This window comes from Falco cherrug, chromosome 5, assembly GCF_023634085.1.
Source record: "Falco cherrug isolate bFalChe1 chromosome 5, bFalChe1.pri, whole genome shotgun sequence".
In the NCBI taxonomy this organism is placed as follows: Eukaryota; Metazoa; Chordata; class Aves; order Falconiformes; family Falconidae; genus Falco; species Falco cherrug.
In genome coordinates, this window is record NC_073701.1 from 76,945,245 (window position 1) to 76,967,791 (window position 22,547).

Below are 22,547 nucleotides of genomic sequence, written 5' to 3' on the forward strand. Positions count from 1 at the left end.
TGCAATATTGCATTTTCTTGGCCGTATCTTTGATTTCTAAATGCCTGCTAGAAATAGCAAAGCATCCTACAAACACAATGTCACTCTTTGGCCATACATGGTGACCATTCTATCAGATCAAACTTCAGTGTCTACTGTTACTTCATGACATTCAGGTTTTCTATACTAGAAAAGACAAACTCAAGATTAAAATAAACAAAGGTTTCAACATATAAGCAGCTGAGACCAAGGCATGAATTGGACAGTAAAGAGGAAGTTAAACTGTAGCTTTTGCGGCAGGTATCGGAACATGCAAGACATCAAAGTTGTTTACCCAGAGGGTAAAATTTTCATCCTTCGATTACCGTTTCCTTAACACAGGCCTGCTTTTTATATCCTCTGCCAGTTCTGAGTGTGTGCATACAAAAATGCAATTTGCAGTCCAAATGCCTTGTTTTTAAAAAAGATTATACCGTAATTGTAAGCATCCTCCCTACAGTATCTCCAAGACTAAGTTTCCAGATACTTCATAAAAGGAGCAAAAAAAAGTACATCTTCCTCAGATTTGCAGAAGAGGTTTGCTGAGAGAGAAAAAACTGCCATCCTCTCTGCAGAGCTGACAAGCCAAATGAACAATTTAAGTCTCATTTGATCTGTAATTGGAACACGCTTTACACAGAACAAGAATCTTAATGCCTAGATAAAAGTTGCATTTTTAGTATTAACAGTGATAAAAAGACTGGTTATAAATTTGTACTGCTTATTGAAGTGAGAATTCGTAAATCGAGCAGCTGTAACAAAGTTAATTCTTACACTGATAAGGAATGAGAAAATGCATTCAGCTAAGCAAAGAAATTTAAAAAGGATTTATCGATGCAAAAACCGCAGTAGCTGATTGTCACACGTGTCCTGACACGTAAATAGAGAAATACTTCAGACATGAGCGCCAGAAATAATCCCAGAGAAGTTCAGCCCTGTACAGAGAGCTGGGCAGGTCTTTCAAACTACTGGTCGAATTCTCAGTGCTGGCTGTCCACACTGCGCGTTTCAGCCTCTGGGGAGAAAAAGGGCAGTCTTGCAATACACACCACTTTTGCTTTGCAAAGATAAATAATGACAAAACCCATCTGTTTCTTACAAACATATAAATTATTTTATTTACAAAGCCATGTTACAAAAAAAAAATAATAATAAAGCAAAAAAACCAAAAAATACAATCGCTCACTAGAGAATATCTCCAGGCCTGGTGTTGAACCATGGCAGTATCAATCAGATACGTGTTTGTTCTGTTTTTCCTTTTTTAAACTGTAAGCCATAGAATTTACTATTTACACCTACTTTAGACATTTATTCTGCTTACAATTATCACAAGCATGGAATGAATTCTATCTGATACTGCTAATACATAAAGGTGCAGGACAAAGAATGAAAATACTTAGTGTTACAAAATATGGATTGTAGAAAAGAAATTGGCTGTACAAGTATGGCATTTTTTTTTTCTTAGAATGATTGGACATGCTTTCTTCAAAAGTCTTCTGGAAAAGGTTCTAAAATCTGTAGTAGGAAAGCACAATATAGCAGGTGCAAATTCATTTCTGTGCAACAACAGTTATTTAATATATCCCATGACTGACCAGCTATGCAAAACCCACAGAGTTTTGTTAAAGTGCCATGGGTCAACAGCATAACAAAATATAAGGTGTAAATAGAAAAATTTCTTTTTTTCTTCTTTTTTTTAAAACAATAGTTCACTGAGAATCAGCAATAATAGAATATGCTGTATAAACTATTCTCTACAAAGGTCGATCAGCACTATTTACAATTGTTACATCAATACAAAAGAAGGCATACAAGTTATCCAAGTCGCTTTTTATGGCTGACGGGCCTATGCATTGCGTATGTGGAACAACCAAAGCTTCTGAGCCTCTATTGCTGGAAACAAATCACAAGATTTTCAGGCAAACGGGGAAGAAAAAGAACTACTGAGTGAATGCTACACTAATAATGCATTATAGGCTGGTCCAGTTTGTATCCATTTTTTTTCAAATGTCTACTTCCATTTCACTTTTCAGGCTGAAATTTTTGATACGTATAATTAAATAATGATTCTTTGATGATGAAAGAACACTGTGGGATTTTACTTCATGCTTAACTTTCCTGAAATGCTGTCAGGTGTAAGCCAGTTGAAAAAAAAATTTAAGCAGCATTCAAAGGACAGGCTCCATATTCCAGCTTTCCAATTAAAAGATGCATGGAAAGAGCTAAAGCTTCCTAAAACTACAAAATTGCTCCTTCAGTCATTGATTAGCAGTATTTCTCAGAAGCAACCACTGAATCTCACAACCACTGTTTTCCCTCAACAACTAGAAATAGCAGTTCATTGATTACAGAGGATGACTTTGTTACTGAGATTTTTAAACTCCTGCAGTTTCATAACTCAAAATAAATTAAAAAAATCATAGTACTGCTCCTAAAACTGAACAAGACAAAAATTGTGCAAAAATAACAAAGATATGTACACATTTTTCAGTCTGAAGAAATGTACAATAAAAACATAATTCAAAGAACATTTTAAAAATATAAACATTGCTTAAACTTTCCTAAGTTTCATACTGTTTCTGAAACTATACCGGTCAGTTAGCTCTGAAGTATAGCAAAACATAAATTATTACAAAATTAACACTATAAAAATTTATTTTAAGAATATTTCTAAACTTTTTTCAAAGGGTCTAGCCTTGTTTATAATTGCTTAAACATTTTTAGTCTTAAAATTTGCCTTAAGCCTTCTTTTTTTAAAAAAGAAAGTAGTAATAATCTCCCTATTTGCAGTCTCTCGCCTTTCCCCAAGATGTAAATAAACCAGCATATAAGTGCACTTTTAACACTGTAGAAATAAAAATTAACTCCTCTGTACTACTGTTCCAGTACCTAGTATTGGCTTCCCGATTATAAAATCTATATTTTATTTAAAAAATTATTCAGTAATCCTATAAGAAACACTGTCAGTGCAATTCTATTAATGCAAGCCAATCTGCTCAACTCCTGTCCTTGCAAACCCAAACTGCTTTCTGGAGTTATCAAGTGCTATGATCTTAAGGGTCTAGAAATCCACCGAGATATGGGGATTTTACACGTTGAGCCCGTGATAACATTAATTACAGTTTGGTGCAAAAATCCTCTATGCATTGATTGAAGTATAGATTTCTTAAGAGCCTGATCCTGGAAAAGGCTGAACACTCAGAATTCCCACTGAAATTATTAAATGCTGTAGGTACAGAGCACCAGTCAGGATTAGTCCCTAAAGTTGCAGTGCCCCAGCTGTTTGCAAGTTACTAAGAAATGCACTCAATTTTTATCCATAGGACAAGCTTAAACACAGAATTACTGTAATTTTTAGTTAATGAAAAAATTTGGAGATCCTTGAAATAAATTCAAATCATGATCTGGATTCTTTTTTTTTATTTTTATTTTTTTTGGAATGTCCTCTGTGTTCTGGTAAGGAAACAAAGGGAGCATTGCAACGCTAACAGCTTTAAAAAGGCATGAAACATAACCAAGCAGAACACACAGATCAGTGGCAAATACAAGTGAAAAACTAAACAAATCACTATTACAGTTTTCTGTAAATTTAATTCTGTTTAAAACCACAAATTCATAAAAGGTTAAATCCATCTGCAGGACATAGAAAAGAAAAACCCTGTGGAGTAGGGCTGCTGAGAGCTAGAGATTATAGGCTGGTTCCTTTTCCTTGTTATGGAAGAGTCCTTATTCTACCAGTCCGGTTTGATGTCTTCTAAAAGAGAAACCAGAGCCAGGTTCAAAATCACAAAATGTCTTTCAGTATATAATAGTTTAATAACATCTGCATCTGACAGAACTCAAAGCCAGAATGTATTTCAAGTCCCTGAACTAAATTCCCTCCCTGTTTACTGATTACATTAGACCTTTAAGAGAAGGAACTGCTTTCAATAAACATCGTACTTCCTTTTGGGACCGTCTGATTTTAGTAAGCTTTGGTGAATCTTATGTTCATTAACTTGGGGTATCATTACAAACAAGGAGCAGCAATTAGACGACAACTCTGAAGAATCGTTTCCTCTACACAGCATGTTTTCATGCACAAGGAATCCCCACACAGCATACACGTTGTCACCTTCCCTTAATAAAATGATCTAGTTACTCAGTATTTAAAAACCACCGCATACTGAGGTCTTGAAGTGTTAACACATTCAGGCACCTAAAAGCACTATGAAGACAAAAACACTTGATTAGTTATAAACCTAGAACAAGTATAAAATCTGGAGAAAACAAGCTTTTAATACATCATTTGTATTAACAGGCACAAATAATCTGACTGTAAAACTACGATTCCATTAATGTTTGTTAACAAACATGTAGGTTTTGTAAAGAAAAGTGATGTATTTTTTATTAAAGCTACGACAGTTGGAAAAACAGGCATGCTTTTATGTATACAAGCCCCCATTCAGGTCTCAAATAGATGCAGCAACATTCAAATGAAACATGAATTGAGAACAATTTGTCTGAGTTTACCCTGACTTGAGTTGAACGCGCTGGGAGGGAACAGCCAGGCCCGGCAGTGGTCCTGGCGGTGGGGCGGCCGCCCAGGGGAGCGCCCAGCAGTGCAGTGTACTTCCCCAAATGTAGGAGTGACCGAAAGAAGCTACTTGTGTGAAATCCAAACCGCCACAGCCCACCTGTATCTCCCAAGTCCATAATGAGAAACAGCCGTTTCCCAGTGGCAGGTGGCTGTCACAGCACTGCTGCGTGTCCCCTCAGCTCCAAGTGGCCACCTTCAGAGGGTGAGCGGGCAGCTCGCCGCCTCCGGAGGGCTGCACACAGGTGAGCCCAGGTTCCCACCAGACTGGGTTTTCAGCCTACCACGTTTCCCAAACGCCTTCTCACCCAGTCACTCAGCCCCGTGTGCAGTTCAGGACCTTTCTCCCTTCTCTTGAGAGACGGCCACCCCCTTCTAACAACTTCTCTGCGCCAGCAGATGACCCCGACGGGTTGCCTGGCCGGGTAGCACGGCGGAGGCCATCAGTAACTGCTCCACATGCACATTTAGCTTGATGGCTGCAATTCTGCTTCAAACTGCATTGTTAAAAGTCTGTTGTCCTGACTTGTATTCATGAAAACTTGCCTGATTTTTCCAACTATAAACCCCAGAATACAGCTGAGATTGTCTCTGCCTACAGACCTGGTTTTGCCTGGACTCCCTGATTATCACGGTTATAACACCACTAACATTAAGAACAAGAGAGCTCAGCCTCCCCCAGTAGTAGCTTTACTGACACAGCATATATTTGCAGATCCACTTATTGTTACCTGATTAATAACACCTTCATAAAGAAATATTATAGCACAGTTTAAGACTAAAATTTCTTTAGAGACTATTCAGTTGCTAGACTGGAGATGAAAGCTGTCAACAAAGCAGCTCAGAATTATTTTGACAGTGACAAACATCTATTAGATAGGTAATCATTATTCATGGTTCCAAATACTAAATTCTGTGTTAAGAGTTTTTAAAAAAGTTTTTATTTCAGTTTTCTTTTGTATTTGTATTCTGGGCTCTCTATTCAACTACCAAACTAACAGAAACATATTTTTTACAATAAAGAGTTTGTGGGGCTTAAAACAAACACTTCTACTTTTGATAAAAACTTTGGGAACAAGCAGCTGAAAAGCTCAGCGATAGCCTCTGTTTACATAAGGCTGCCACAAAATCAATGCTTTGTACTGTTAGGTTTTCCCCATGGGATCTAGGCAACAGATCCTAACAAGCTCTGTCCCTTGAGTAGTGTGTATTTTATACTAATACAGGCGCAGGAGGTTAAAGCAAGAAGTCTTGCACTTCAGAACAGCTTTATCCCATGTTTGTTACTGGCAGCTGGATGACAGTGTCTCACACAGGAAAATGCCAGTCCCTAGAGGTATGAAGAAACTTTCCACTTTATTCCCCTCAGAGTAGTTCTTCCCTACATATACTGCATTGCATTCAGCGCCACGAGAAAAAAAAAATTACTGTTTGGCAGTTCATCTCAAGATGTGAGTGATTCAGAATATTTTTAATGGGGATACAGTTGTGAGTTATCATTATTACAATCATTACTATTTTTTTTGCTGTGTCTACACAGCAGACACTAAGCCACACAGCCATCTGAAATAACTACTTCTGTATAATTTACACACAATACATAACAGAATTCTAAAATACTGACTGGTTGTACAGAAAAATCCTCTGAATTTTTTGTTTGCTTGTGGCTGTTACACCTTGCTGAGGTGGGAAACCTTTTCACACCAAGGATCTCGACAATGAATTCTTGATAAACTACTCAACTTGGAGAGTCAAACAGTAGGGGCCATATTAAAAAACACAGACTAGCCCCTCAGTCTTCCAGACAGATGGGGGCTGGATCACAGGTCAAGCACCTGTCCTCACAAAAAAGCTGAGTTACAGTATTTATTATAATTATACAATTATTATTAGTCTGTGTGATGGATATGCCACCCCTGTATGGCGGGAGTGATAAGGATTTCTCGCAGTCTTAAGAAGAACTCAGATTACGTTTAGCTTAGTTATGCTTTCAGATTAGTTTCTCTAAATATTCAAGTGCCCTGTCTTCTCTGTCCTGTTTCTGTCCTCCCTTTGCTGCTTTCACTTCTGGTCTATTTTTAAATGCTGTCCTTCCTATGCCAGGCTGGGGACTCTGCTGTGCCATCGCGCTCAGCAGGACAAGTTAGATAGAAAAACCAGATCAGCTTAGCTGGATCCTCTGCAGACAGTTCCCGCTGCTGCTGAGTTTGTACGACCAAAGCAACAGCCAGTGGCCAACATAAGCTAACCTGAGGTGTATTACAGGTGGTGAAAAACCAGTAAAAGCTTTTTATTCATAAATCTCAGATGGGAAAATAGCTGGAAAAAGAATTAGGTGAGAGGAGAAATCTAGTATTAGTTCACTGAAAGACACCTTCTCTAAAGAATTGTATTAATAAAGAAATTGTGTTTTAAGGTTTTACAGTATAATATCTTTCAAAACCACTTACAGACTACTTAAGTACACTTTTTTAAAAGCAACTTACTTGTCTGTTGTGTACTGGATTTGATGTACTCGAAGGACTGGATTGTGACAAAGCTACACTGCTATTTTTTCCAATCTGAAAGACATTAATTGAGCAGTATTGAGAGGCATATTTGTCAGTTGAACACAGATGCTGGTAATGGCCTTCCCTTTCCTGTGTAAAGTCACACTAATTGCTTTGCATTTGGAACAGGTATTTTGCTATTGCAAAAAATACACTTCGGATAGAATTGTAATTAGGTCTTGGAGCCTGTACACTTTAAACTAACGCTTAAAAGGCACACAGATAGTATGAGAGGTCAGAAAACAGTGTAAGGAACAGTTACTGAGAGAACAGAGATTGTAAACCCCCACCCCTCTAGACTGAAATGCTAGTTCCTCTGGTTACTGCAGTGACTCAGAACAGCTAGTCAGCAACTGAGAGAGCACAGAGCGCTCAAGGTCACAGTCTCCTCCCCAGGGGACCTTCCCACTCCTGGGGAGTTTAAAGCAAGTGGCCAAGCACCATAGCATGCCCCGAGTTACCCATTTTCTTTCATGTAGAGTCTTCATTTATTTTTGCTCAATAAAGCAAGTGTTAACCAGAAGACTCAAACTCCAGGTTTAAAATTGCAATTGTTTCCACTTACTGCATCAGCAAATTTGTTTGGGAATGAGTGCAAATTGATAGTACACCTATATGCATTTTAAAAGTACTTAGTTAAAATATTGCAATATTTAATCGTCGTATTTTCAGTGCCTGAGAGATTACAGCACTCTGCAAGGGCAGTCTGTCTTCGGGTCTTCTACAATGACCCATAAACATAGCGTAGATGCTTGTTGCGATAGAAAAGGGGAGACAGCTGTTGAGTCAAGAGTAGTTCCTCAGGGGTTACAAGGGTAATAAAAATTAACCATGGACACCTGCCTGCAAATGGCAGATGACTGGAGTTTGAATAGTTATTCACAAGGTCAACGAACTTCAAGTAATGTCAGCTTTAATCATGTGATGGAGAGGAAGCAAGGACCTGTCTTCTAAAGTGAGAAATGCAGCTGCAAGTTCCTTACTGAATAGGTGGGACTGTGACATTGGCTGGCAGGGTTTTCACCAACATGGGTTTTCTCCTTCCCTTCTGCAACATTTTTTGTTATTTTGCCATTTCACATGTATAGTGAAAGGTAGCCTTTGTCTCCCTCTCCATATCTGCCCTTTTTCACACAGTGACTGCTTGAAACAGTGCTCTCGGCGCACATTCTATCCAGAAGAAATGTTTAAAGTTGTTGTTTACAGCCAGTTCTGAGGGCAGCCCCCATGGTGCGCAAGGACTAAAAGGATCAGCCTCTGCCCATCCTGTTCCCTTTAGCTTGTTTTGCATGCCACAGCTGTTCTCTCAGTAGCAACGTGCTTTCCTTCAGTATACAAATCTTGACTAAAGATACACAATCTTGTAAAACCTTTCCTAGCTACTCAGAACACCATGACACACCTGCACATCTGTCTTCCCTACATCCACCATTCTAACACTCATAAAACCCTTCCGTAATAAAATACATGTCCATCTTCTCAGTGGAAAAACAGCTACTAGGAAATCGACTTGCTGAGATCCTAGAATCTTGAGAGGGAACACGGCACTTCTTTGGGCTTTCATTCACTCAGCGCTCCTGCAGCTACCAGACTGCCTCTCTACGTAAGACAAAGCAAGGAGCAACACAGCTTGCGGCACTGTGGTCGGCTTTGAGCTGCTTTACCACCCTGGCTTCATTCAGACCTGGAAAGGCAGCGCGCCAGGACAGAAGGGTAATTCAGACAGACCAAACAGTTGCAGCGCTCAGTGAAAAAGTGAAAATAAGAAAGACTGATTTCCAGTTGTGTTGGGTCTTTAATGATGGCAACGCCGTATCAAAAGGATCACAAGGACTGGGGTGAGGCCAAGACCCGAATCTTCCCCCCCTCCCCCCCGCCTTTAAAAAATAAAGTGTACTTCAAAACCCAATGGTTAACACTTTCAGTTACTATCTGCAGGCCAGACTTTAATTAAAATAGAAAAAAAACCCACAATAAACCCCCCTCAGCCTATCACCAGTCACTTGACTTTTTTTTCTATGTTCCTAGTCTCTTAATTTGCCCTATTACATCAGGGAACAGGAGCAAGATTTTAAGTAATACTGATTTTGTTTTGTGTGGAATTTTTACCTCGATTGCATTTCTAGAACACAGCAAGTCAAAACAGCACAGCTTAAAAGTGATTTCAAGTATTGTATTCTCCAGAGCTTTAATATTCACATGTAGAGTACGTAATATTATTTGACCCATATGCTTAAGTGGGTACAAATTTCATGTATTTATAGCACAAATAAGCAGTAGGAAACGTCTGTTTTGTATTGCATACAATTCAGTATCCTTGTCACAGAGACAACTGGCTCCCAGCCAGACATCTGAAATACAATCAACTCCACTTTACCTCCTATTTTTGATTACTAGTGTAGCTCCAAAGACCAGCAGTATAAAAGGAAAGTGTGACCAACTTTTACATATATACACACACATATATGCATGTATACATGTATATGTATACGCACTTGTACATGTGTATAAAAACATTATGTTTAAAAATCAGGATATCATTATACTCTTTACATATATTTAATCTTTTACTTACGGAAAAAAATACTAGCGTGAATTACATATTTACAAATAATCAGAAAAGACCTCTGATTGATTCTTTGTGATTTATTTACTTCTATTACTGTGCAACATGCTTAAATACATCACAAACTGGAATAAGGATGTCCCACAGGAGCAGATCTAATCACTACGGGAACTGAAATCTGAACTCAGAACCTCCTGCGTCTATCTGTAAGACTTCCTCAGACTGCACTAGCTACAGATAGTCTGTGTTCTGTGAAAGGATGATACAGTCCATTTCCTACTACCAATGTTTGTACTGACGTACCAATTTGTACTTACTACTTCTTCCCATTTGAGATCATGTATCTCAGGCTAATTTAATCTTTTTTTGGCACATACATATTTCAAAAATCAGATGTATGACAGAATGAAGAATTTACAGTATCCTCCACTGATTTCAGTGACTTAAAGATTAGCTAGGATTGCAGGACACATTTAAAAGGCTTAAAACAGAAAGAATGTGCCACTACCCATTTTTCAAAGCCAAACAAGTCATCTCAGTTGCACCTCTGCTGGAAGAAGGAAAGAGAATATACACCTGCTAAGCCACTCTTTGAAACCTTCATTCTGTCTACTATACCAGTTTTAGAATTCATTTATTCTTTTCTTCCACTCCCATTTCTGTCTGCTATTACATACGGATTGCCTTGCCCAAGATCTTACCCTCTCCATTCCAGATCTATTTGATGTGCAATATCTTTAGGAAATGAGAGTTTCACAAACAAACAAAAAAAATTCCTAAGCTACCTTCTCCGGATTTTCTAAGGTATTCTATTTTCTATGGTTTTGTCTTCCAGGCTACAGGGCCAAGCTTTGTTTTCTGTGCACTGCACAGCACTGGACAAGGCAGCAGAATGGAACAGTAGATCATTATAAAGACCATATTGGCAGTTTCCCCACCAAATTCTACTTCACATACACTTTTTTCCTTATATAGCATCACTGAAAGGGAAGTCAAAGCTCTATTGCTAGTGACAATGAAATGAAGAGTGTGTAACCTCATCTGTTGCACTGACTTCAATATTCTGAACACATTCACAGTAAAGAAGACAACGAAATGTCCACTAAAGGTCATCTGGTTGAGATCTTAATTTCTTAATTTTTTCAGTTTCAAACAGGAAACAGCATCTGAGGTCAGGCATCTCAGACTCTCTCCAGAGGAAGGGTAGATGTAAGTGTTTTGCATAAAAGAGAAATCAGGGGACTTGCATAATACTAAGAAATGAATCAGCAACAAGTTTGGGAAAAGAAACAAACAGAAATGCTGACTCTTATCTTCCTGTTTTAATGACACAATTTATTTCAGAGAGATGAGAATTAAGATAAAAAATTAATTGCTAAAAATTATTTATCCATTCTGGGCAGTAAATTTTACTTTCAGAGATACAAATGGCTACTGTATTAATCGAATAAAAAAAATATCATAAAAATATTTTAAGAAAGTAGAGATATATATAACTATCAAAACATCTTTCTATGCTTGGTACAAAACAAATACAGATATGTTTCTGTATTAGACTAGAAAGTAAGTTGTGTGAAGTAAAACCATCTGAAGCAAACATAGCATTTTCCTTCCAGAACGCATGAAATATTTCAAGTAAGTCAGACATGACCTGCAAAAAAATAACTGGAAGAGTCCCTTACCTGCCGAGAGATGGAGCTGCTTGTAGGATCTGGCACCGCAGAAATAAGGTTGGCAGTGCTCTTTCTATGAACACTATTCATACCAGGCATTTTAGTGATTTTACAGGCTTTGCTACTAGAACTAGAGTTTTTACGCTTTTTTCCTTCTGATTTGTCAAAAGAAAGGGGTAGAGAAGACACTGCATTATGTGCTCCCAGGGAATGGTCCCCTGAGTGGTGCACAAGAGAAGATACAGACAGATTAGAAGAGTCAATACTGCTTACTACCATGCTCATATGTTTCACTGAGTCTGTTGAACTACTGGATAATGAAGTCCGTCCTGAGGGCTCCGATTTGGCACTGAGTGGGCTTGTTCCGTTATTTGTATTGTGCACAGACATACTGTTATAGGAAGATGTAGCCTGATAGGAGTTCAAAGTTGAACTGGGATTCAGGACACAGTTCTTTTTGTGGGACCCTGAAAATGAAGATGAGGAAGATGTCTGTAAAGATAATGAGGACGACGAGGACGACGACTGCGGCTTTTTCTTTTTGTTACTTGACGACTCATCACTCCGAGATGACAGGTCTTTCACTTTTGAGGATTTGCTGGTTTTTGTTTTGGATGGCTTGTGGGATGGGGAAGGGATGACTGCTGGCACTGGTGACACAGCTGATGGCGCCTTAAAAGTTGAGTCCATGATACTTAGACTTGCAGCCACATGAGGAAAAGCTGTAGTGTGCGACATAATGGAATTCGTATCTGACGTTGTCACAAAGGCTGCATTTGATAACATGGCTGATGTCATTATGTAAGAAGAAGAAGTGATTCTTGAACTGATAGGTGTTGAAGGAATATACACCCCACTGGGGTTGCTGAAAGGCTGTAAGACTGATGCTGGAAAAGGAGTGGAGACATGTGCTGCTGGAGAAGGCATGGGACTATCTGCCGCAGGAGGAATTTTCCTAAATAAATAATAAAAAAAAACAAACAGAAAGAAAAAAAGAAGAAAAAAAGAGAAAAGAAAAAAGAAGAAAAAAGAGAAAAGAAGAGATTCAGATACATAAAAAAATCCATCCAAACAATGCAGATAGGAAACAATTTCTGGGAAGGACCAACTTATTAAAGGCGGCAAATCTAGTTCATTCTAATTTTGAGTCCTATTCTACCAATCACATGTATTTTAATATTCACCGTTCAAAATCAGCTCTGCATTCTACAACAGCTTAAAAATGCTTTTACTTGTGATTTTTTTCCCTCTTTTTAAACTTGCAATTCCGTTATGAGGTTCTTTGGGATTTAATACAACAAAATGCAAACCACATGTGTTTTAATATTGCAAAGATTCAGGAAAGCTGGATTACGAAGTGTATTTTCCTAAGAATTAATTTTGAAATGAGGCACATTAAATCTGTGAAGGCAGCAGAGACCCAACAGAAGATGATTAGGTAAAGACTTTTGCAGCATAATTTTCCCTATAAACTTCTGTTATGGCACACAAGCCCTAAACTGTGTAACTCTGTTAAACCAGAACTGAGCTCCGTTTCAGCACAAGTGCCCCATGTAGCAATTAAGTGCAGTGTTACAGTTTAATCACTTTCTTACAAATTTAATTTCCATTTTTCCTCTCCTATTTTACCAATTAAAAAAAGCAAATAAAATGCCTGATGGTGGGAATCTATAAATACTCCAGTCACCATGTTTCATTCATTGCATATGTTTTGCTTGAAAGTTCAAGTTGTGGGACAGTTTCAATATCAACCTAAAGTCACAGGTTAGACTTGATGAGGGCAGTAAATGAGCCTGTTTGGGGAGCTGTGAAGCACTTAATCACTGAGCTTGAAGAGGAAAGGAGGAAAGCTCATCCTTTTCCAAATGCAGTGCTATTCCCAACAGCTCATTTGAGAGCTGCTTAGAAGCGATTAACTAAGTGATTAATTTCACTGATACTGAAAATTTGACAAAAAAATTAAACTATTTTATAAGCTTTATAACTAGTTGAATACTATTCTGAGAATAAAATCTAATAATATTACCTGTGAAATTAGTAGAATGTATTCAAGCTCCTTCCTATTCAGCCATCTTCTATTATTTTATCTAGTGCAGTGTTAACAAAGAACCAGAATTCTATGATGTCTCTTGGAAAATTATCATGTGAGCTTTTCTCATTATTTAGACTAAAAGTTAATTCACAGTTTAATCCTATTTCTCTTTGTTAAGAAGCTGCACATCACCATAACACTGCCCTTGTTATCCTCATTATTGACATCTTTTCAGTTTTTAAAGGCCTACTCTTGCCCTCAAAGAAGTATGATAAAAGAGCAGCACCAGGTGTGCTGTTTTATCATAAATCAAATCCGAATTACAAGTGTTCTCTTCCGGTATTCCTCCTATGGAGACTGTCAGACAGAACACTGTTTATGGCACAATTACATAAGGGATTACATACAGTCCATGCCGCCAGAAATGAGGAAGTCCTACTGCCTGCGACTCGCTGCACAAACAAAGCGGCTTATTAGATCCATTCCTTGGTTTATTTTTAAAGAGGTGCAAATAACTCTTAAACACCTTTGTGAAGTACTTTGAGAAACAGGGATGAAAAGTACTTTGTAAATGTTACTATCATGCTCAAAACATGGTCTTGCATCCCTGTACCTCTAGCCACAGCTACAGAGCTGCACTAGCACCGGTTATAAAGTAACAGCTTTACGCATACCACTGCTTGGAGAAGATGGGAAAAGATCAGTCCAGAGGAGGGTTGAGGACAATAGAAGAATACAGCAGGGGTTAAGCACTGTGAGCTTCCTGTGTTATACAGACAAGTAAGTATGGATGGAATTCATTAAAATATTAGAGATTACACCAACAGCTAGAATTTGGGAAAACATTTACAACTGGATTTAGTGGGAGCAGGACGAGGCCTGTTCATTTCTTGTATCATATAACTACTATAGAGGGTTTTTTTTGGTTTTCATGATAGTAGTGGTACTAGTGACACATTTTCTCAGGTGCCCAAGTATCTTTTCTCCTGACAAACAAAGCCCATAGATAACATGTTTTAATCTTCCTATTTAAGGAAACCAAATTACAGTTTTATTTGTGGAAGGTGACAGGCACTAGTTAACAGCCAAATTTACAAAGCAGAAGAGAGGAACCCCTCGCAGATCAAGTGTGATCTGTCTCTAAACAGACATGAAACTGACCCTTTTATGGCAAACCCAACCACTTCCAAACTATGTCTCCCAGCACAGTAGCACTGTTATCAAGTTACCAGGTTAGTCAGACAAGCCAAGCTTTAGTGTTTCAAAAATATATTTAAATAAAAATCAAACCTTGTTTATCTAATGGCTGGCATCCAATGAATATAACACAATCCTGATAATAAACAGTGACATGAAACACTGCACTTTAGTGTCGTTACATTGGAAGAAGAATGCATATCCTGTAGCAGAATACTCCCCAAAAAATCAATCCTATCTGCACATGCCATGAGCTTTTCAAATATTTTTTTTTAAATCAGAAAGAAGTAGCATCTTTTTTAGAAGTGCAGTCTATTTTAATGTATCTGTGTAGCCAAAACCTATAGTGCTTGGAACCTGCATACGTGATACAGAGGTGCTTCAACAGTGAGTAATAATCATCAGAATTTTAAGACCCCAAAGCCAGTAAGGGTGCTATGGACTAAAAAACTATCATATTCCATCTTAGGCACAGGCAAATGTGTACTGAGTTCCTTATCTTACAACACATGCGTCTTACAGAGCAAAGTCTGAATGGGTGATACGAGTATAAAAACCTAGGCAAAATCTAACCTGTGTTATAAAATAATATGATATCAAAACATATCTCCAAAATCAGAAAGCTCTGAGCTTTAATGCTTTTAAGTAATGCTAACAGAACTACGGAATTATTCCTCCCAGATCAGAAGGACTAAAAAAAGTCCTAAATCTGGCAGAAATTTACATCACAATAGGAGATCGTTCTGTTGTGCTGTATATTCCTTAACAGAAAAGATAAAATTTGTACTCATATTAGTGCTATGCCTTAATACAGAGGTACTTACAAACGCTTCCCTTGGAGTGTTTTATTTAGAAGTTTTACAGAACTAAAAATGCTAAACTGCCCACCAAGTGTAAAAATACCACTTACTTCCACATCTGTGAGTTCAAGTGTTTTTCTACCATGGAGTTTAGTGCGAATCGAAAATGGTCCCATCTTCTGTCAAAAACATAGTAGCCTCTTCCCATTAAGCGACTGCCATATGAACAAAACTGAAAAGAAAGGATATTTCAATGTTCTTTATAAAAAAATGATATGTTATAAAATAATTATCATTTATAGATCAAGGAACACCTTTGTAATTTGTATCATGCATATAAAAGGTGTTTTTCACTATCTGCAGCATAAATACTTTTTGCATGATATATTAAATATGTGCATAATGTTTAGGTTAGTGTGAAGTATACTTCATACTTCACTAACAAGTCAGTTTACTATCAGGCACCAACGTGTGCCAGGGAAAGAACATAAATGCTGAGGTACTGTTAAGGAAGTGGTTCTGGCTAATAATACTCTTATTGCCTCAGAAAGACAGTTACACCATTCTGTGCACATTAAATCTTGTAATACTGTAACAGGAATAAAACTAACTGAAGAGGAAAAAGGTGCAATGGGAGCATTCTTTAGTATCTTATTTAATAAACAAACAAACCAGTGATGTTTCAGTAAAAAAATTAATTATCATCCATGGCACTTGTGCTATAACAGAACACTGGATACACTCTTCACGGTGTATGAAAAGCATCTAGAGGAATAGTAAGTATTTTGAGAATTCTGCGGAGCTCAGGAGTATTTGCGCTGCTTCCTCTGGAGAACTTCCTGCAAAGTCCTACTACACTGCAATGGTGTGATCAAGAATCTACCCTTTCTTGGGCTCAAGCCTTACTGATCGCACGTTACATAGAAAACTGCTGCAACACCTATTTGTGGGAGAGAAACCTGTTATAAATCACCCTCAGAAAACAAGACAACTCTCCATTGTGCAGGGAGAAAGTCACAAATCCTGACGGAGGGCAGAAGCTACCAATGCAGCAGGAAAGCATCCTTTTAAAATACTTTTCAGCTTAATGGACAGTGAGAGGTGACTGTAACTGTTTATCTTAAGTCTGTTTCACAACAAGGTTAAATAGGTTAATTAAAAGCGCCACTTAAGTTGATAAACTAGCCTCACCTCCCAGTGACACAGATCAGTTACCACTAAGAGGTAGTTTAAGAAGCTACTGCCCTTTCCCCATCAATTACCACCACTTAGCTGGGAGAGGGACTTGGTAAGGAAAACAGTCCACCTCAGCAGGAAATGCAGCAAGTTACCATCAACTGTGCTGGAGGCGATTTACCCAGTCTTTTCCGAATTCATGTTGATACGGACTAAGAACAGTTGCACTTTCAGTTAACTGCTTCAATTGAGAGATGCTAAGATCTTCCAAGAACGGATGAGCCAGTGGGATTTGCCTTGAAACAGCACTAGGATCCTAAACCAAAACGGCTGTTGACAGCCGTGCCTCACTGATGATGCCTGCACAAGAATTGGCTGCACTTTGATTGTTTTTTTAACTTGTGTGGACACACATGCAGCGAGCTTTTAGTTCTTAATTCATAGAGAAGCAGTCAGCAAAACCACAGTAAAATACAAGAGTACCAAGTAAGCAGGAGGTACCTGCATATCATAATATAGACTATAATAACTCTTATTTTCTGTATAAGAACCAAATTCAGAATTTCATCTGACAGTTATTTCACGTTCAGCTACTTCTTCCTGGTGTCTGACAGTAACAAGTTCTCTTTTGCTCTAGGGAATACGGACAATGTTACAGTTATCACACTGTTTCATTCTGTACATCATATGGAAAACACATAAGCGAAGTCTTCATTAGTTTTATTCCTTGGCTCAATTTTGATGAGAACCAACTGCTTAGAAGTTCAAGAGTTCTCCCATTGCTTCTTGCTTTGTACAGTGTAAACAAATTCACACTGCAGACATAATGCCACAAGGCAGCTCTTACTACTTACAGCGCAATTTCTCACTAACACCAGAGAGAGACCAAACCAGCTGCCAGAGAAGCGCATGCTTCAGCCACCTCCAGAGCAGATGGGCTATGCCGTGCTCTAGACTTTCCACTTTCGGATGAATGAAGCAGTAGGTTTTAAGTCCACATCCATTTGCATAAATGATATTTAATTAGAGCTTCAAACAGACAATACTTGACAAAGCACTGTAATAGCCCTTTGCTGCCGTATGATTTTCAGAGCCATAACCAATTGCAAGGTACAGTTTCGTAAGAACTATGACAACAAAGAGATTATCTGTTCACATCACATTTAAAACAATGCAACTTTGCTCAGTTTAACAGAATTACACCTGAGTTGCAGTCTACTGAGAGGAAAATCTGAAACTAGAACTTCTGGTTTTCTGCTGCACATCTTGTCCTGCAACCTGTTTGCCACATGCATTGACCAGTCTTCTCCTCCTACCCTATCCCATCCATACAATTTTCTGTTAAATGTATGTGTTCTCTTTAGAATACACTTTTCATAATACAAGGTCCTCATTCCTTACATTTTTACTGAATTACTTTTTTTTTTCCCTCCCTTCTTGAATTACATAAGAATAACAGCAAGGCATGCCAGAGACAGACACATACCCCAAGAGGTCTGGGATGGTGTCCAGAAAAATGACAGTCTAATTTCTCAGATTCTTCAGCTCCATCCGCTTCTCCTTCATCACTGGACAATCTGCTCGTTAAATCTCCTCCCATGGAAGGCAGTGGCAGTTCTGGTACGTACCCACTGTGGTTTGAAGAACTGTTGCTGTTTATGCTATTTGCAGATGACGGTCTAAGAAGGAGAATATACATCGAAATCATCAGTGTTCAAAGGCTCTGCAAACCTACCTGCTGGAGTCAAGCATCAAAGTAAATTATACCAGAAATGATCATATAAAGAAGACAGTAAAAGATACAGAATAGCTGACACTTGGTCTTGTCAGGAATATATCATGGGTTACCATCAAGTTAACATTAGAAGAAGCACCTTTTTATTGCTGGAAATTTTAAATTTGCCATGATGTTGAGTTTCGGATCTTGAGAGAGGCAACGTATAGTAAAAACGCAAACAAAAATCAGATGTGTAAAATCTTCTCACATTGCACCATTACTCTGCTACTTGATTAACCTCAAAGGTCCAGTTATGAAATTTTATTTCATACCAAAATCCCGCTGAAATTAGCGTACTAAATATAACAAAAGAGTGTTTAGCTGACACCCTCTACAGCTAATTAGTAATTGGAGGACTGGGAGGACCTCTTATAGCATGTAAGTTTTCTTTACCTTTGTCTAAAATCCAATAAAACAAAGTGGGAATGCCTCTGCGCTACAGGGTGTGATGGTGCTCTGCCTTTCAAAAGCAGCCTGGAGATCAGAAGTGGGGTAGGAAAAAGATTCTCAGTTAACAGTCTGTACAACCAAGAATGTATGTGGACCTCGGAGGTTGGAGGAGACGTTCACATTGAGAAAAATCTGAAGATCTTCCATTTCATGAATTTATGCTATCAGGACAGAGCAGTCATAGACTGCAGACAGCTGCCCTCTTCTGAACTCAGCAGGGATGGCTCACCAGTGTCTGTCAGCTAGAAATAACTGCTGCAGTTGCTGTTGCAAGGGATAGATTGTGCGAGTGCTTCCTGCCTTCAGGAAAAGCCAGACAGGTCAAGCCAAGTCACCATCAGTAAACCAGCAAGTTCTGCCTCAGCAGAGCAGGGAGCACTCGCATAACTTCTTCCAGCAGCACAGCTGCAGGCTTGCTGGCTCTCAGCAGAGAAGTAGCAAGGCTTTCCTCTGGCATGGCTGCTTGCAAAAACACAGGACGACAGACAGAGGCACTGCAGCAGAAACCAAAGTGTAGACTGTACAAACACAATGCATGACTGCTAAAATCTTCCTCCTCATGTACCACTGCCTTTGCAATTTCTTCAGCTGAATCTCACTAAATCGCGTTCCAGTTTTGCTGTAACACTTGTAATTCCAGACTATAACACCTACCAAAACCAACATCTGCCTGTCCCTCTGTGCTCCTCTCTATGTAAGGACTGTGTAAGGTCACTCCTTTTCTGAGAATTATGCAGACTTCTCACCAACTCATCTGCAGGTACTCTATTGTTGTCCTTTCACTCAAACCCTGTAAGGCCCACCTCTGCCACTGCATGAATAAAATTTCATTATGGCTTGATGAACACAAAGAAAACAGTGGAAATGGCAGTCTCTGTGAGACTTGAGATAGCAAATAACAACAGATTTTTGTTGTTTGAAATAGGGAGTATCTTACTACAAAAGCCCCAAAATTGGCACCTAATCCTGACTAAGGCTTCTGCAAAGGAAAGAAATATGAAACAAAAGAAATATGAACAAACCCAACTAGTTTAGCTCTATCTACTGCAGCCAAAACTAGTACCAACCCCCGCCCCAAACAAACAAAACATAAGGGAAGTTTATCAGCGGATAATTACAATTCAGTAGATCCAGTACCTCATACTAGTTTTTCTAAAGTGATGTCTTTACAAGTTTGCATTGCCTTTCTGAAGACTGGTTTTGTCCTTTCTAAGAAAAATCTTTGAAATGAGTAAAGGCATGCTATGGACAGTTTCAAACCTTAGCTGCTTACATTGTCATTTACACTAAATTTCATATTTTTTTTTTTTTTCCCCCCAAGACATTCCATTGCTATAACTGGTGAAGTATTTGCAGAGAAAAATTCTACATAAATGTGCAGAATTTCTCCACCGACACCTATTCCGATTCATTCAAACAGACTTTTATTCCCAAATGTGCCATAATAGCTTGAACATAAACTTCCCTAATTATTACTGACCATTTTACCCCAAAATGCAGTTAGTCTGAGATTCTGAGCTGAGGGTGGACACCACTCCTTCCCTCATTCCCAATCAGACCACAGCCTACCCTGGACAGATTTAGGTTAATACAAGCATAATCTGTCTTCTATGGACAGCAGAAACTCTTACATTAATATGTTTTATCATGCAATTGCCTAAAGAGGAACTGAATGCTTGTAAAATGAGCTGCAGGAAAGACTAAAGACATTTCTTACAGTACCATCAGAATGCAACATTCCACACTGGCGAATTGCTTACCTTGGAAGTACAGAATTTGGTGGTCTAGATTTTGCAGGAGATGTTACTTTAGATTCTTGCCCAGAGTTCACTGAAGATCCTGACAGAGAGTCTTGTGCTGGTGTGGGCTGGCTCTGATAGCTTTCCCTTGCAGATGGTGGATGCTCTTTGTCTTTTGCAACTTCTTTTTCCCTGGATCGAGCTTTGTGTTCAGCTAGAAGGATGTCAAACTGTTTTTTACGGCCTGGAACTGCTCGTCGATGATTAAGTGAATGAGTCTAAAAATAGGGTGGTTAAAAAGCATTTGTGTGTGCATGACATTGTTTATGAGTCCTCTATACTTCCGATACACCACAACTCTAAAAGATAGAATCTACTTCAAACAACTTTAGCCACAGTTATGGAAATAAAGCTGTTATCCCAGCATTGATAATTTATGAAGTCATTCTTAAAAAATGCCAACATCAAGGCTAAAATTACTTTTTGCAACAGTTTTCATACAATAAGAGTCTACTGACTTACCTTTTCCAAGACAGAAAATATAATTCCAATAGTTTTAAAATATTATGAAGTAACATCATTGTAGCTCTTAACTTACAATGAAAAAGTGACTTCATTGGCTTCAAAAACATGAATACATTTTAAAGCGTATTTAACTGATCATCTCTACTGACAGGAAGCACATACACGTACAAATGTTCATTATAACATCTTACATTGCTGCTTCTTTTTTGACATGAGACATTACTATCACAAGGGCAGCCTCCAAGTAATTTATTACACAAAAATCATGTGAATTTTTTACTAAAAATTTACTATACTTCAACACTGTTGCACACGTGAACCAAAAAAGGAGCATTTAAAATAACACTTGTGCTTCTACATGAAACGTTAATGCTTTTTGCATAATAAAATGACACGGAAAAAAAATCTTTTTAGAAATATCAGTGGAATAATGCAGATGCTCTGATTCAAAGAAACAGAATTACTCAAAAGAATTACCTGAAGACAGTGTCTGAATACCATACCCATTGTCTGTAAGACAGGAGCAGGTATGACCTCTCAAACTACTGTGGTAGGATTTAAACTATAAACAAAGCATCTGATATTTTATCTTCTAAGAAAAATACCTTGCAGGTGAGCGATCTTGTGCAAGGTTTCTTTGTTTCAGGATCCAGTACTCCACAGTGTTTATTTGGGTCAAATTCTCTTTCTGTTTGATGGGGGGGTGGGTAGAAAAAGGAGAAAAAATAGATTATTACAGAAATTTTAAACAGAGTAGCTATAATTTTTGCCTGATAGCGCTTAATTCAGCCAGGCTCAACCAGAACCACTGATCCCAACCCCAGCGCCCCATAACAGTGCCATGTGCATAACTCATACAGTTATAAGGACAAAAAAAAAAAAAAGGCACAAAAAAAAAAAGCGCAGCATGTTTCATACTATTTAGAGCAGGCTTTCAGTCACAGACTTCATAGAAATATGTCTGCTTACCGAGCTGTACTCAGAGTGGCCCAAACACAGGACCAAGCCAAATAAAGACGCACAAGGAGTTCAACCCCCCCTGTAAGGCTGGCCGCCTCTGAGGCTGTGAAACACAGCATCTGCAAACCCAGCATCTGCGTCTGGCTCAGGCACATGGTAACTAGATATCACAAGTGCTTTGAACAACCTTTCTTTGACATACCCAAAAAAACAACCCGTGGTATCTCAAAGCAAACGCAAGACTACTAGTGACATTTTAAAAACAAAATTTCTCTAAAATCTGTCCCCAAAATCTCTGTAAGAATACCATGTACATTAGTTCTTATTTCCCTAAGTGAATGGAGGCATGGAGTTTAATGTTTGCAGGGATTATGAAAAAAAGGCATTTACAGGAGTTCTACTCATGATTAAAAGTGCATTAATATTTAATATGCTATATTTTCATATTTCATTTCCATTAATATTTTAGTATTTATATAGCACAGATACCATCACCTCCTTTAGGTTAT

The 22,547-nt window shown here is 38.3% G+C and overlaps 1 protein-coding gene across 9 annotated transcripts in view; it reads right to left on the reverse strand.

The window, feature by feature from the left end:
- Nucleotides 1-1,109: 1,109 nt before the first annotated feature.
- Nucleotides 1,110-22,547, reverse strand: part of ATXN7L1 (ataxin 7 like 1) — a 114,571-nt gene continuing 93,133 nt past the window's right edge. For 8 of the 9 annotated variants that reach the window (XM_055710979.1, XM_055710977.1, XM_055710980.1 and 5 more), the window contains 7 exons: nucleotides 21,684-21,766; nucleotides 20,575-20,831; nucleotides 18,074-18,266; nucleotides 15,522-15,643; nucleotides 11,392-12,337; nucleotides 7,081-7,155; nucleotides 1,110-3,772 (listed from right to left, as the gene is read on the reverse strand). In XM_055710979.1, the coding sequence (XP_055566954.1) occupies nucleotides 3,731-3,772; nucleotides 7,081-7,155; nucleotides 11,392-12,337; nucleotides 15,522-15,643; nucleotides 18,074-18,266; nucleotides 20,575-20,831; nucleotides 21,684-21,766 (1,718 nt within the window). In that variant the 3' untranslated portion in view covers nucleotides 1,110-3,730. Of the gene's footprint in view, nucleotides 4,226-7,080; nucleotides 7,156-11,391; nucleotides 12,338-15,521; nucleotides 15,644-18,073; nucleotides 18,267-20,574; nucleotides 20,832-21,683; nucleotides 21,767-22,547 lie in introns of all 9 variants that reach the window. The other variant, XM_055710978.1, reaches the window with a different exon arrangement.